Source organism: Ixodes scapularis, unplaced genomic scaffold (assembly GCF_016920785.2).
Source record: "Ixodes scapularis isolate PalLabHiFi unplaced genomic scaffold, ASM1692078v2 PGA_scaffold2__306_contigs__length_199485367, whole genome shotgun sequence".
NCBI lineage: Eukaryota > Metazoa > Arthropoda > Arachnida > Ixodida > Ixodidae > Ixodes > Ixodes scapularis.
In genome coordinates, this window is record NW_024609857.1 from 18,007,690 (window position 1) to 18,023,105 (window position 15,416).

A 15,416-nucleotide genomic window follows, 5' to 3' on the forward strand; every position below is an offset into this window, starting at 1 on the left:
GGCGTGACCTTGGTGTCACGTGGGGGTCACCTTGGGGGGTCACGTGACCTTGAAGGGACCTTGGGAGGGGTCGCGTGACCTTGGGGTCACGTGGGGGTCACCTTGGGAGGGGTCACGTAACCTCGGGGGGTCACGTGACCTGGAGGGGTCACGTGACCTTGGGGTGACCTTGGGGGTCACGTGACCTTGGGATGACCTTGGTTACGCTGACGGCGACGGCGACGCCGCTCAAGCCGGAAACGGGCGCCTAAGAGCTGCGCTCTAAAACCCACAAAACAATATCAGATTAAAAAAAGCGCGGATGAAGTAGACATTTCTTATTTGTGTACCAGACACCAACAAGTCAATGCAAAATCCAGTGCAACATAAAAGACCGACAAGCCTCGTCCTGTGTATCCATGATGGCCACCTGGAATGTGTTTTTCAATTCGGCCGAGGTTTTTTTCATTATATGGAAGGTAACTTTTTTTGGGCACTCTTACCATTACACTTCGAGTGGCATCCCGAACCCCCGGAGTGCTTGGGCGCACTGCCCATGCAGTTCCCTGTAGATAAGAAGAAAAGCCCTCAGGCATTTCTGAAATTGAACAAAGAGGGAAGCCAATAAAAGGCAACAACGCTGATTGATTATAGCCTCACATTTTCTTGCATTTCCTTCCACGCACAATTAAACACCTGAAAAAAAATTAAAACGAGATGTCTTAGATTACCGAAAAAAAAACACGTACGGTCCGTCAAATTTTGCGCGTAGTCCAGGTCAGTCAACTACGAAGAGACGTTCTACAGCGTCGACCCGATTGCGAGTCGACCATCTGAGTGGACCGCAAGAGTCGGATTTTAGAAGACCGCGATGTTAACAGGCAGAGAGGCGTAATGTGAAGGTAGATCGTTTTAGTAGAAAGCTGATAAGATTAGTTCGCCCTAGTTAACAAAATGTCAATGAAAAAATCAAGTTTGTTTTCTATGGGCTTAGCCTAGTTTGAGTGAAGTTATGACTTGATATGGTGGGCCGCTGTGACGTTTATTTTGACAAACAGAAGAAAAATATAATATATAAGCAAACTTTGTCTACTTTTTTACCCGTTTTTATTGTGTGATTGTGGCCGATATTGTGGTTTGATGATTTCGCTAAAAGTGGATTTGCTAGACTTACGCCCATAGAAAACAAACAAACAACCAAAGAAGTGAAAGCCGCTTAAAACTCCCTGTAACGCCGAATGAGAGCGCAGCTCTTGAGGAGGAAAGGGTACTGAGGAGGGGGGGGGGGGCACGTGATCCCAGAGAAAGTTTCCGCTAGATTTAGCGGGGAAAGGTTTTCGCTAAATCTTGCAGGGAATTTTTCCGCTAGATTTAGAGGGAAATTTTTCCGCTAGGTTTAGCGGGGATTTTTTTCCGCTAGATTTAGCGGGGAAATATTTCCGCTAGATTTAGCGGGGAAATGTTTCCGCTAGATTTAGCAGGGAAATTTTTCCACTAGATTTAGCGGAGAAATATTTCCGCTAGGTTTAGCGGGAAAATTTTTCCGCTAGATTTAGCGGGAAAGTTTTTCCGCTAGATTTAGCGGGAAAAATTTTTCGCTAGATTTAGCGGGGAAATTTTTCCGCTGAAGTTAGCGGGAAAATTTACCCATAATGCACTGCGCAGTTACGCCGACGGCGACGGCGACGGCGGCGCCGCTCAAGCCCGAAACGGGCGCCTAAGGGCTGCGCTCTAAAAACAACCGCCATGTTCTTTTTTGTTTTCTTGACATGAGTTTATGTGTTCATGGATTCAAAAAGTAAATGCAGCACTACTGGCACCTCTCATTTGTGCGTTGCCTGAAAAAGCTAACGACCATCAGGCCAAATACCATTGACTACCAATACTGGAAACTGGAGCCAAAATACATGAGGTTGTCGGGAGACACAGAAGTGCTGCCATCTCTCGGTGTGGGATGGTAAACTATGAGCTCTAAATTAAAAGGATAACAGTAATTCACTACACTTTTTTTTCACTTCACACTATCAGGAATTGTGAATATATGGCAAATCGGAGTGCCGATTTCAATAGACCGATCTCATTAGCTAGTTTAAGTACGCCACCGCTGCCGATATTCATCCTGGGAGCTGTAGTCTTTCTGCACGTGCGACAACCCTGCTGGAGGTCTGCGCGAGCAGACCACGGGGCAGCATGAGCTGTCGCGTGAACTGGCGTGTGCCTCCTACGAACTACAGTAATGGCGGCGTCACGCATGCGTAAACTCACTCTGCAACTGAATCTATATCCCTCTCTTCTCCCTTTCTTCTTCCTTTTACCCGTTTCACCCATTACTTAATTACCACCTGCAAATCTCAGCGCACCTGCTAAATCTTTCGTCCCATCCGGAGAGCGAGGGGATTCGGGCGTGAGGGCACGGACGGGAGTAAGCCTTGTGCACTTCACTACCACGTGTTCTATTGTCTCGTTCTTTTGGCATATGACACACCGCCTAACCATTTCGTCATACTTTACCTTACACGTGATAGTTCTCAATACTCCTGTTGTAACCTCATTCAACGAACTCCCTCGTGAACTATCATATCAATGTTCATTCCTAGTTTCCTACTTTAGTACCATACACATAGTTAAAAGTCGGTTTTTTCTGCATTCCTTCTTCCTACACTGTGCGCTCTGTCGCCTTCGCTTCCTTTTCTACAGAGATAGTCTGCTCTGCCCCATCACTTGCCTGTTTTTTGTTGTTTTTTTAATTGAAGATTTCGGTGCGGGCTCGTCCATTTAGTGTTTGGTCACTTAAGTCATAAATTTTTATATATATTCCTCGCCCATAGAGCGTCCTTCATTCTGTCTAGTCTTTGTTCAAATTTCAATTTCAACCCACCAGCCCCCATGCTGTGCAGGTCTGCTCACGCATCCTTGACGGCTCTCTAAACTCGACTGGACTTCAGACTTCATGCATAATATAGCGTTGCAAAGAGACAAATCGGAAACCATGACTCCTTTTCATATTCCCCTAACAAATCGAACACGGCGTCTCAGCGTTGTCGGCTGAAGTTTAGGGAAGGACCTGTTGTAAATGGAACGTACGAATGCCGGAGAAGCCAACGCTGCTCACCTCTTGCGACGAATTTTTGTCCGGAGTTCCAAGGCACATATTGTAGAGCAGGCAGAGGCCGTCAATTCTCTACGAAAAAGGGGGCGTGGCATTATGATGGTGGGTTTATTCCCTCTATAAAAATAATAATTGAGTGTATTCACCTTGTTCAATAAACAAACTTCCCGGCCTTAAAACTTATCTGACGAAATAGAAAGAATCTGAGTGCGCAGCAAAAAGCGCAGCAAATATAGCTGATATCAAATCCGGCAGGGCGCCAAATATTAAAAAGTTCAACGTGACTTTAGCTTTCACCCATTTCTCGTTCAATCACGATAAGGGTATAAATACTACGGGCTTTATTAAACTTCTTGTTGTCCGGTATCTGGTTCTATACACCGTGCCACATAAAGTTCGATCATAGCCACCACTAAAATCCGATGGAACCCACCCAGCAGCACTAAAAGTGAATCGTCGTAGCGTTCGTAGCCTTCGTGTGTTTTGCTAACCCCGGCTCTAAACCACTCCCGCACACCAAATGCGCAGTGATCCTGCGCTTTCTTCTGCTCGTGATTGGTTCAGCCAGTCACAATAAACCCACGAAGACAACGAACTCAGTGACAATGCACTTTTGGAGCTGCTTGATTGGCTGCATTTAATCGTAGCGCTGGTCGCGATTGGACTTGATGGGAAACGGAGTATAATAAGTTTTCAATCTTGATCGTCTTTTTACTGTTTTGTAGCATACGTACACATCGCGACACCGTTAGCGCGAACAACACATCGGCGAATTTTCGCATTTTACTTCTAAATACAATTAGCGAGCACGAATTTTCATCGCTTACATTATAGAACTAAATGAGCTCTTTCCGTAGCAATAATAACTTGGATCACATCCCTGGTTTTCAAAAAGAAAAAATGGAAAAACCGGCGATCGCTTGTTCGTGCTAACAGTGTCGCGCTCTGTACCTTCGTTGAAGACAGGAACATTGATTTAATGTCAGGATGGTTGTTGTTCTCATTTTTGTTCATGGCACATCGGTGGAACGAACCGGCTGCAGTATCGCTACCGTATTGACTTCCTTATTAGAGCACCGCTTCTGGTGTTCAGTTGTTCAGCGGTCAACGAGTGAGAGCACAAATTTACCACGCACGGGGCGTGGGAAGGGATAACCCTAAATGCAGAACCTGTCGGTTTTGGATGTCGACGCTCTGAACTGGCAAGGTAGAAATGAAAACCTTCAGAAGATCTATTTTTGCTAAACATAAGTTTTTAATACGGCTCCTTTCGCTACACCAAAGCATATGCTTTTAGCCTCACGCCTGACACAATATGGTGATGTGTAAATGATAGGAAAGGTTTCCGATTTGAGTATTGATGCGCATTATTTTCCACACCCGAAGTCTAAAGCCGCAGAAAAACTGGTCATTAATGGTGCAAAGCCATGGTTACAGACATGATTACAGAGGCCCTATGTTGCGCTGTTTGGACTCCCACGGGGACTAGGGAGAAACAAGTGACGTCAACAACGCAGAAAACGCTGATTGGAGGTTGATTCGTGAGATTCGCTGATGACGAATATCCACAGAAGAAAGAAAACGTGAGCTTTGTTTTCTTCCGCGGAAATTCCTCATCAGTGACTCTCACCAATCAACATCCAATCTGCGTTTTGCTGCATTGTTGACGTAACTTCCTTCTCCCTAGTCACCATGGGAGTCACAAAAGCGCAACATAAACCCCCTAAAGTACCTGTGGGCGCGCCTCCAGCATCTTCCAAGAATGCTTGCTTGATACTTCGTACAACTCCGCAGACAGCTTTTAGGGCGGTAGTGTTAAAGGGGCCCTGCAACCGTATTTATGCGTCTACCTTTTTTTGCGGTTTCCACGTCTCTTTGCGTTCGGGCAAGCCAGCGGGCACGGAGAGAGTAACTAAACATCAGTGAGTCATATTTTAACCGGGCGACGCGGAAAGCTCCTTCACCTACGGGGGTGACCCGCGGTGCCGAAAGAGCGCGATATGTGGCGTCTTTGGTCCTGGGCTTACTGCTGGTCAGAGCAGCTAAAAGCTCCTTTTTAGTAGAAATACAAAATATAAATGGTGCGAATCGCTTCAGTTATTTATAAAGTAGTTTTTGTTTACTATTTTAGATCAGAAAAGAAACAAATGCAGTTTAGAAAGTACGGAAACAAAAAAAGACCCGTCGACATACCCGCCACAAAGCGGTAGAAAAGGCGGCGCATACTAGAAAAGTGTAGTGGGATTAGGCATCAACGAGCGGCGAGCGTAGATAGGTCCCGGATGTACGCGGCGGCGGCGCTGCGGTCGTATGGCTGGAGGATGCGACTGGCTCCGCGCGTTCCCAAGGCCTTCGGCGAGCAGCTTTGGCTTGCTGTTTGGCCTTTTAACGGTATGGCAGCGCGAACTGGCTCCCGTTCTGAACTGATCTTTACCCCGTGTTTGCTGTCGTTTGTGGCCAATGAAGTGTCATGCCAAATTAGTGTTTAATTGCTCAGCAAATGGAATGCGAGCCGCCCTGGCTGCCCGGTTCTTGCAGCCTAGCCAGAACATGCTTTAGTGGCGCCCTCTCGAGCCGTCGACACGGAGTGCGGCAGCCATGACCGCTCGCTGAACTCACTACCCCTCCTCTAGTTCACGGCCACTCAAGCAACCAAGGACATTATAAGGTAGGTTATTTTTTGCTTGTTTTTGTCATTTGAATCGGCCTATACGCTTTAAAATAAAGGGCAATTCTAGAAAAGAAAAGTTTCATTAAGTTTCTCCGTTCAGCGCGCTCAGATTTGGTGTAAACTAAAAATCTGTAAAAACGTTTTTGTAGTTCCCCTCTGTCCCAGAAAAGCCGATGTCAGCGTCGGTAGCGTTGTCGTGAAATTCTGATTGGTCAATATGGTCATGACGTCACGGCCAGATGACCTCGGGCTGGAATTTCAAACAACCCACAACGCTCCCGTGAAACGTGACGTCACGGGTGTAAAGATGTATTAAAACATAATATGTCATGCATTTTAAAGGTCGCCGCACATCTCAAATGATTTTTTATTATAAAGTAATTCATTTGCGTTACAGAAATACATTTTATGAATTTTAGGCGGTATTCGAACCTACGAACCTCCTGTTGCGAGCCAGACATTTTACCGGTAAACTTAAGCGTCCACAGGCATTGTATGACCACTATGACTGGATCGTCATACAAGCAAAAAGTAGGCCTCATGCAGTGCCCTTAGACTGTCAATTGTAGAGTGTATTAACTGTGTGATCGCGCTCGACCAAAAACAAAACTCAGTAATTTTTATCAGGATTTGCGTTGTTTTAAGCATCTTATCTGTTTTGTTAAGAGTTAGTTTTCACAGCGTTTCCTTTCCTGTTATGGTTTCTGAGGCCGCTCGGCTTGGCGCGAAGCGGGAATTTTATTAGGGGGGTTTAATTGATTCAGGTTTCTCACTCACCCTCGCGGCAGAACGTCTGGGCTGGTATAGTTTTCATTTTACCCCGGATCTGCGCCTTCCGTACGCGATCAGACGCTATCCCGCAAATTCGGAGAGTTTTGCGACTGGGAGGACATAGCACTGGGAGCTTCTCGACATGATAAGATGCCTAATTAACAAAAATATGCCAATTAACATTTAATCGACAAATTAATAAATAAGCATATGATTTCAATTAGATACTTGCTGACCGTCATTGAAAATCCCTAAATCAATTGATTGTAAAATGACTCGGAGCATGTGAGAAGCACAGTGAAGTGTTAAAGTTACCACAGGTGCGAGGTTTCATGCGCAAGAATACTCACGTGTGGTTTCTCCGTCTTTTATGATCCGGGTTTTCTTATCGCCAGCCTCGTATACATTCACTGGCGGCCGTAGCTGTGTGCGCAACTGCTGAGCGCGTGCTGTCGGCGAGCTTGTACAGTTCTTTTGCAACGTGCATTGCGCATCATCAAGATTGCCGGTCTTAGCAGCCCATTGATAAGAGTTCGTTGTGAGCATGCGCTCTAAACATCGCCCTCAACTATGGCGCCCAGTGAATACTGCTTACTGCATAAGTGGTAAATTTAGCGCGCTACTGCGCTTCCCGCGCGCTCAATATAATTATAAGAATGACTATTTTATTGGTTTTGCATGACGCTCAGCAAGATTCCAGTTGAAACTATAAGGTGACTTTCACTAAATAAATTTAACTAACAGAATTTTGCTTATTATTCGTCCTATCGTGACAACTAGTCCCTTATATTACGTCCCCCCGGCCGTATAACTCGCCTGCACAGACCGGATTAGTGTAGCTTTCATGTGTTTTTTTTAACACATCTAGAAATAAGTAAAAGGAAAACACCCTGTATAATTTTTCACAGGCCAACATGCGGCTCTGATGTCACGTCACTGCGCTGCGCTGATGTTGACGCGGGGCACCCGGGAACGATTCACCTCGCGTGAACCTGTTTCGGTGTTTGCTCGTTTTTTCTTGCGCATGTGCAGTGCCCGGGCGGGAAAACGCGCAGGTTTGTTTGTAAACATCCCGATGGCGCCTACTGTAAATTTGTTGCGCAATGTCCTGCCTTTTGAAAGTCATCAAGTGGCAACTCCTTCATCAGCTGAGAAACGTCCGCTCCACAACCTCGGATCCCATTTCCAAAGTTGGACTTGGCTTTAAGAACACGTAGTGGGTCCCCTGAACACACAAGAAAAAGTAAAACGCCAAAATATTGAGCGCTGTATACCGGAGTACAAAAAGGTTGGTTCTACTCTAGTGGGTGTAGCAGCTGAGATCTGTCCGTCTATCTCCAAAGATACCGAGCTTTTATCCAGCAAAGAGTGCAAACAACGTGACATGAGTTCTCTACTGAACCATGTACACCCAAGCATACTCAATGGCGTCAACTTCTCATGTCACTCGTTCACATTTCAGAATGAGTAGCCAACTTCACTAAGGTTGTTGAACTTGAATAAACGCCTCGAAAAGGGTGAAAAGGGCCTTACCAGCAGATTGGCGACTTAATTTAAACTAGTGATATTTTTGGGAGTGATGCAATTAATTAGTCTCATATGAGTCTACCTGCGCGGTACTCCGCTTCGGCTGCTCAGAAACTTTACATTTTATTTTGAACTACCGGTGCTCCTGAACGTGTATTCAAATACATTCAGCACTTTTGGTTACATCTTTGATATAAGCACACAATACTATAGCTTTAAAGCTAACAAAAACTATTAAAAGTTTGAACACACTGGCTCTACGTTCCATTAGACCTTTCGTAGTTTTGTGGTTGTTCTGGCTTTCGAAACATTGACGCATTGTCAGACGTGCCTCATTCATCGACGAAACACGGATGTCCACAATATTTAGATATTAAAAAAGATGATTTCGCATCTCACTTGCTTGGTAAAAGCTTCAGTCTCCTGTTATTTCTTTATAATTTAGAAAACGGAATCGAAGGCTTGTGACTCGCCCTCTGTATATGCTTGATTGCTAACGTCCCAGTGCACATTATACACGTTGATAAATCAGTACCGTATATTAACTTGTTTTATTTATTTATGCAATATAGGTAGTCCACAATCCCACCAAAGATCCCTCACCAAAAACATTCCTTAAAAGAAAATAATTCTATATTCTAGCACTATCTAAACTTACCTTAGACACTTCAGTAGGAGCATCTTCAGTACGAATGCTAAACTACACGTTAATTGGACAATAATATTTCTTGCACAAAGAAGCATAAATTGCAAAGCAATATAGGAGTCAGCGCATTGATCACTGGGTGGATATATAGTTACGTACACCGAAGAAACGCAGGACATGCTGAGCCTCATCTCATTATCGCTCCGCAAGTATCCTTTTTGGCGTTAGCCGAAAAGGATACCCGTGAACGATTCACGCGTAAGCAAGAAGCGTGAACATAATGCGTTTCGTACATCGTCTGAAGTTGCAGAGACGCCGTTCATACATCGTACATAAGACACGATGTCCGCGCTAAAGGCTTAATATAAGAATTATTGGCGAACACGCCTCGAAACATGTCTGCTTTATGCTCGAACATGTCTCCAGACTGTTTCTATATGCCAGTTGTGACAGGAGCGTCGTGCAGACCATAACACCCCTCCGACCGTGTGTGCAGACTGTATCTCATATAATGATTTAGCAGCGTGACGCGGCTTTACTTGATGCACAGGCGCTCCCGCATAGGCCCTCTTCATAGGAATACTTCGAACACTCACGAGTTTCGAAGCGTTTGCAGCAACTTGTTACAGTAACAAGGAAAGCGATGATAATCAGATTCATCCCGAGGCTTCCAGCAGGGTCCGTTTGCATGCACAGTTGCTATGCGTGACGCTGTGGACGCTTAAAGGCCACTCTAGTTGCTTCCGCTATCAACGAAAGCTTATTGAGTCGGACGCCCTCGACTCGTTGGTCCACTTTTTTTCAGCGACGCGGTGCTGTGTTTATACAGTGCTTTATGTTCGGGGACGTTCGAGCGACACTTCCTTATCAGCCTCCCTGCTACCTATGCACACTCCAAAAAATTAATTGAGGAAATAGTAAGAGCACCCGACAGCCGGTGAAATATTTGTACACGTGACATATAAATTTAAAAAAAGAGGTTGGAAGAAAGAATAGGAATGCAGGTAAAGAAACGTTCCGTACAAACCAATATATTAGATACAGAAACCTAGTTGACTATACTTTGTTTCACCCCAAGTGAGGGCGCATTCAACGCTAGTATAATCCCTGAAAACTTCAGAAACGTAGGGTGTTGCGAAGCACGGACATCTCATTATGTCTCCGCACCCAAAATAAATTACGGTAACGGGTGATAACAACACATAAAACGTATTACGAAGCTGAAAACTTGAACATAAAATGTGTTTCTCGAAGGCCGATCTACGGAATCCTCTTCTGCCGGAAAGAAACGCGGTTTGCAGTTTTCTTCTTTCCATTCCCTACCGCACTTCTTTCTCCCCCTCTCCCCACAGGAGCGGGACTCCGAGCTGTCCGAGTTACTCTTCGCAGAGAGAAGAAGGGTCTCCTTCTTTTTCGAGTGCAAAGAAGGAATTGAGGGAGAGTTTTCTGGGCCTTCTGACTGTCCGTTGACCTTTAAAACAAGAAGCACTGACACCCCTCGAAAATCTTTTTTTTTGTTTTTGCAAGGCGATGTGGTAAGGTTAGAGGACTACCGAATCAATATTTTGCTACAGTGTCACGTATCTTGTTAATAAATCAAAAATCACAAATGCTCGAAATCGTTACCGAAGCTGGGCTGGGAAGGAAGAAGAAAGGTGCTGACTATTTCGACGACCACCGGCAAAATGTCAAACAAATTATTTTAACGTCTCAACGTAAAAATAGTGGGTTGATTATTTCGACGTCCGACTTCAATGCAGCCGTCAGTGTGGTATAGCAGTTTTGTGGTTTTCGTTGGTTCCGGTCAGTTTAGTTTTTGGTGGTGTTGTCTTGGCGTTTGACGGATTGATGCGTCGCGTGCCTAAAAGGTTTCGCTCCTAGTTGGTAGTACGAATGTCTTACCCGGTGTGTCGGTGGGGAACTGCTGGTGAGTTGATCCTTTCGGACGTGACACGCACGGTGGCGATGTTCTGAGCTCGCATCTTATTTCGGCACGCGTCTAACTTAAACTTTTGAATCTACAACAAAGGCGAGCTGTATACCCCACTGTCTTGCCTGCACGTAACAAATGTATGTGCGTCCAGTACTTAACACTGAGACATTTGGCACGCTTTTTGTGTCTATATCAGGCTATACAATGTCTCATCCTACGGTGGACTAAAGGCCGAAGCCACAGGCCGCCAGGTCCAATCACGTTCCACGCTATAGTATGACACGCTTAACATTGATTAGGGGTGCACGAATAATGCTCCGAATACAAAAGTGCCGCATCATTTCTATAGCTTCGACGCTGCAAAGAGCCTATCTGTCCTGGCTTTCTTTGCGATGTAAAATTGTTGAGTCACTCAATGCTCTTCGATTTGAACCACTGTCCACCCGTCCCCTCATCAGTGATCCGAGACGGGAACACCGATACGTGTATCTAAGTGAAATACCGCGCGATTTCTAAGTGGCTCGTGATTGGGTCTGGCGGTTCGTAGCTTTTGCCTTTAGTCCATCGTAGGGTGAGACGAAGTATAGTGCGTCTTCGTATGGTTCTAGTCACGCCTTGCATCTTGCTCCCACCCTGTTTGTTGCCTTGTTTCGTGAGTTCGTTGTTTAGTTTAGATTTTTTGTTTGTTTCGTGTATAACGAGCGGGTTAACTACGAAACGATCAGGATGTTAAATAAAAGGTGGTGAATGTAAACATCGCCTCCTTGATGTTTCTTGACTGGTGCGAACGAACTACGGTTCTGGCGTGAATGTTCGAGATACACGCATTTTTCAATTAACTGAAAATTTTAGGACTTAGCATTCAGCTCCTTCCTATACAAATCACGTAAAATAAACCATGAAAAGCAGCGGTGCCGCATCCTGTTATGTTTGACACAACTAAGCAAACGTAACGTACGGCCTGATGGGTCCAAAATTTCAAGTTTGAGACGTCACAATGAAGAAATTCTTCGCTATGGCACTTTTAAAAGAAAACTGGACTCTTTTGCACCTTCTTTCCTTCGAAAGCTCTCTGCCTTTTCACTGCGACTATTGGGCCCGATACTGAACAAACTGAGAAAAATTCTCCGAAGTTTGATGAAGCCTAGAGCATTTATACCTTTAGTGTCAATGAACTAGAAACGGGTGATAGCAAAAAACGGGTAGAACTCGTAAACATTTGGCGTCCTGCCGCATTTGATATAAGCTATATTTGTTGCACAATTTCTCGTTGACATCCGCAAATTTTGCATCCTACAGATAATTTTTTTCTTTTTTTTTTCATTGATCAGGTAATATCTGGGTCCGCATAACTGGGTTATTGAAAGAATATGAATATGATATAATAACGATTTTATAGAGCGAAAAAATCCACCATTATAATGCCACGTCATATCTTTTGTAGAAACTGGATGCGATCTGTCAACTGTACAGTGAATGCCGTGGTGCTCTGGAGAAAAATTCATCGCAAGAGGTGAGCAGCGTTGACTTCTCCGCCATTCGTACGTTCCAGTTACAAGAGGCTCTTCCCGAAACTATTGCCAACAACCCTGAGACGCCTCGTTCGACTATGCTGGCGAACACAACAACAGGCAACACTGTTTACGGGGGGACCTCCATGTGAGCCGTTGCATTATGGTGCCTGGAACGCGTCTCCGACTGGTGTGTTTACCGGGTTCAAAAAAGTGATCCCTCGATTTCCGCCTGATGACGTCATAGAAGTGTCATGCTGTCGCCTGTTGCGACCCTGGCGGCGCCTCAACAGTAGTGGTATTTATTTATTTATTTATTTATTTATTTTCATACTCTCAATGCCCGGAGGCTCTACAGAGAGGAGTGGGTGGTACAGATAAAATCGTTGGCAAGCTTCTTGAAGTATGTGACGTCCTGGATGGACACGATGGAGGCGGGGAGGTGGTTCCATTCGCTAGATGTTGTTGGAATAAAAGAGTCAAAATAGATGTTCGTATGACATGTCGGCGTGCCAACCTTACACTGGTGATCGTGGCGACGTGACACATATGACGGATGAAAAAGTAGTTGATCTTTTAGAAGTGGATTAGAATAATAGGCTTTATGGAAAAGACAAAGACGAAAGTATTTACGGCGTAAAGCAAGGTCAGGTAAGTCCAAAGTTGTCTTCATTGATGAAACACTAGCAGTACGAGAATAATTAGAAAGGATAAAACGGGCTGCTCGGTTCTGGACTGATTCGAGAATGTGTGATAATGTTACATGACCCGGATCCCAAACGGAACAGGCGTATTCGAGTTTTGGCCTGACTAAGGCTTTATATAATTGCAGTTTGACGGGAAGATTAGCGGAACGAAAATGGCGCCGCAAAAACCCAAGCATACGATTAGCATTATTAGAGACATAGTCGACGTGCATGTTCCAGGAAAGGTTATGAGTTATGTGAATACCAAGATACTTGTATGAAGCAACAGCATCTAATGGTATATCATTAAGGATGTATATGGCAGGGTCAGTGTTTTTAGAGAGTCGCGAAACACGCATGCTTTTACATTTAGTAACGTTAAGCTTCATTAGGGATTCAGCGCACCAAGAAGAAACTACGTCGAGGTCTGACTGTAGTATAGCACACTCTTGGGCATTAGTAATTACGCGATAAAGTACACAGTCATCCGCGAACAATTTAATAGAGGAGACAATTTGCGATGGGAGGTCGTTAATGTAGACTAAAAACAAGAGAGGCCCTAGGACAGATCCCTGTGGTACCCCGGACGTTACAGGAGTAGTAGAAGAATTATGCCCATTGACAGAAACATATTGTGAGCGGTTAGATAAAAAACATTTAATCCAGCCCAAGATGTTAGGATCGATATTAAGTTTACTCAGTTTCAAGAGAAGTAGGTCGTGCGAGACAGAATCGAAAGCCTTAGCAAAATCTAAGAAAATGCAGTCAACTATTAGCCCGGCATCAATGGCAACCATCAGGTCATTAGTAAACGATACGAGCTGTGTTTCACAAGAAAAAAATTTTCGGAACCCGTGTTGACAATTAGTAAAAAAAGAATTGGACTCGAGAAAGGCAACAAGGTGAGAGTAAATGATATGTTCAAGTAATTTACACGGCACACTAGTCAATGATATGGGCCTGTAGTTAAGTGGAGAGTGAGCAGTACCTGATTTATGCAAAGGAACCACCTTCCCTACCTTCCAATCGTTGGGTAACGTGCAACACTGCAAAGACTGTGAAAAAATTTCGGAAAGAATCAAAGATGAATAGGTGGCGGTGCTCTTCAGGAATTTTGAGTTGATTCCGTCAATCCCAGCACACGCAGAAATTTTAAGCTTCTGGATTAAACAGTCGACACCAAATGAATCAATACTAACAGGAAACATAGGACTATAATTAGGGCTGAAAACAATGGGGTAACAGGTAGGAGTCGTGTGGGAAAAATAAGAAGCAAACACATCATTCAGGACATTGCAACAATCGTTTAGATCTACAGGAACATTATTCGCATCACAATGCTCAACCGCACTGGATCTACTACCGCTGACCACGCTCCAAAACTTTCGTGGGTTATCTTTTAAAAGAGAAAAAAGTGTACACTGATAAAACTCCTGCTTTGATTGTGCGACAGCTTGTTTATATTCCGTATCAGCAGCTTCGTAAGCGTCCCAGCGCTCAGCACTTTTTGTTAATTTTGCGCGCCGAAATAACCGCTTCTTTTTATTTCGCAGACGCTTAAGGCGTGCGTTAAACCAAGGTGCCTGCGAATTACAGCGGATGCGCTTCAGAGGGATGTACTGGTCAGTTAGGTCACTCACTTTTTGCTTGAAGAGAGACCAATTTTCTTCAACCGTTCGCGTATGAAAACGTGAGATGTAATCAGTTAGAAACGTGTCTAATTCATTATTAATTGAAACAAAATCGGCATTTTTGTAGTCACGAATAATCTTAAATGCTTTATATGAAGAAGCAGATGCCTGCAGGTCGAACTGAATAACACAATGGTCACTTAAACCTGGTAAGTATGTTAAGGGAGACACAAGCTCAGGGGTTGTAGTGAGAATGAGGTCTAATACATTGGAAGAATGAGATGAACATCGTGTAGGCTCTTGTACAAGTTGCTTTAAATTAAAATCAAGACAAAGGCTTAGAAACGAAAGAGCCTGTAATGAGTGATCACTTACTGTGGGGGTGTCACTTTTCCAGTTAATTGTGGGAAAATTAAAATCCCCCAGAAGAAGCAAAGACGAAGAAGGAAACCGTACTACCAATCTATTTAAGACATCGTGAAGCTCAGAGCAAAATGTACTAGACGAAGCGGGGGGTCGATAGCAGGCGCAAAAAATAAAATCCTTGTTTCTGACATGTACACGGGCACACACGAACTCTAATGATAGGTTAAGTGGTATAACGCTCGATATTATAGAATCACGAACAGCGATAAGAACACCGCCACCTGAGCGCGAGTCACGATTGAAACGATAAAATTTGTACATACCTTCACACTCAAAAATTTCACTGTCAGCAATTTTACTAGAAAGCCACGTTTCGGTCAGGATAACAATATCAGCTGTACACGTGTCGATAAGAGATGACAAAGCGTCGCGTTTGTTGCACACGCTTCGCACGTTAGAATACAATATTGAGATAGCGTTAGTCGCCGGGCCTTTACATAGTTATGTTGATGACGCGTGTGAATTATAATTGCTTGGACCAGGTGCGGAAACTGCGTTATCGGTGCCCGGTTGCGGCGCGGAAACT

At 44.4% G+C, this 15,416-nt stretch overlaps 1 protein-coding gene across 1 annotated transcript in view; it reads right to left on the minus strand.

The window, feature by feature from the left end:
• Positions 1–14,628: 14,628 nt before the first annotated feature.
• LOC121048101 overlaps positions 14,629–15,416 on the minus strand; it is a 1,774-nt gene continuing 986 nt past the window's right edge. Inside the window, exon 1 of the mRNA XM_040504010.1 lies at positions 14,629–15,416. This exon is cut by the window's right edge and continues 986 nt beyond it. Coding sequence (XP_040359944.1) covers positions 15,332–15,416 — 85 coding nt within the window. The 3' untranslated portion in view covers positions 14,629–15,331.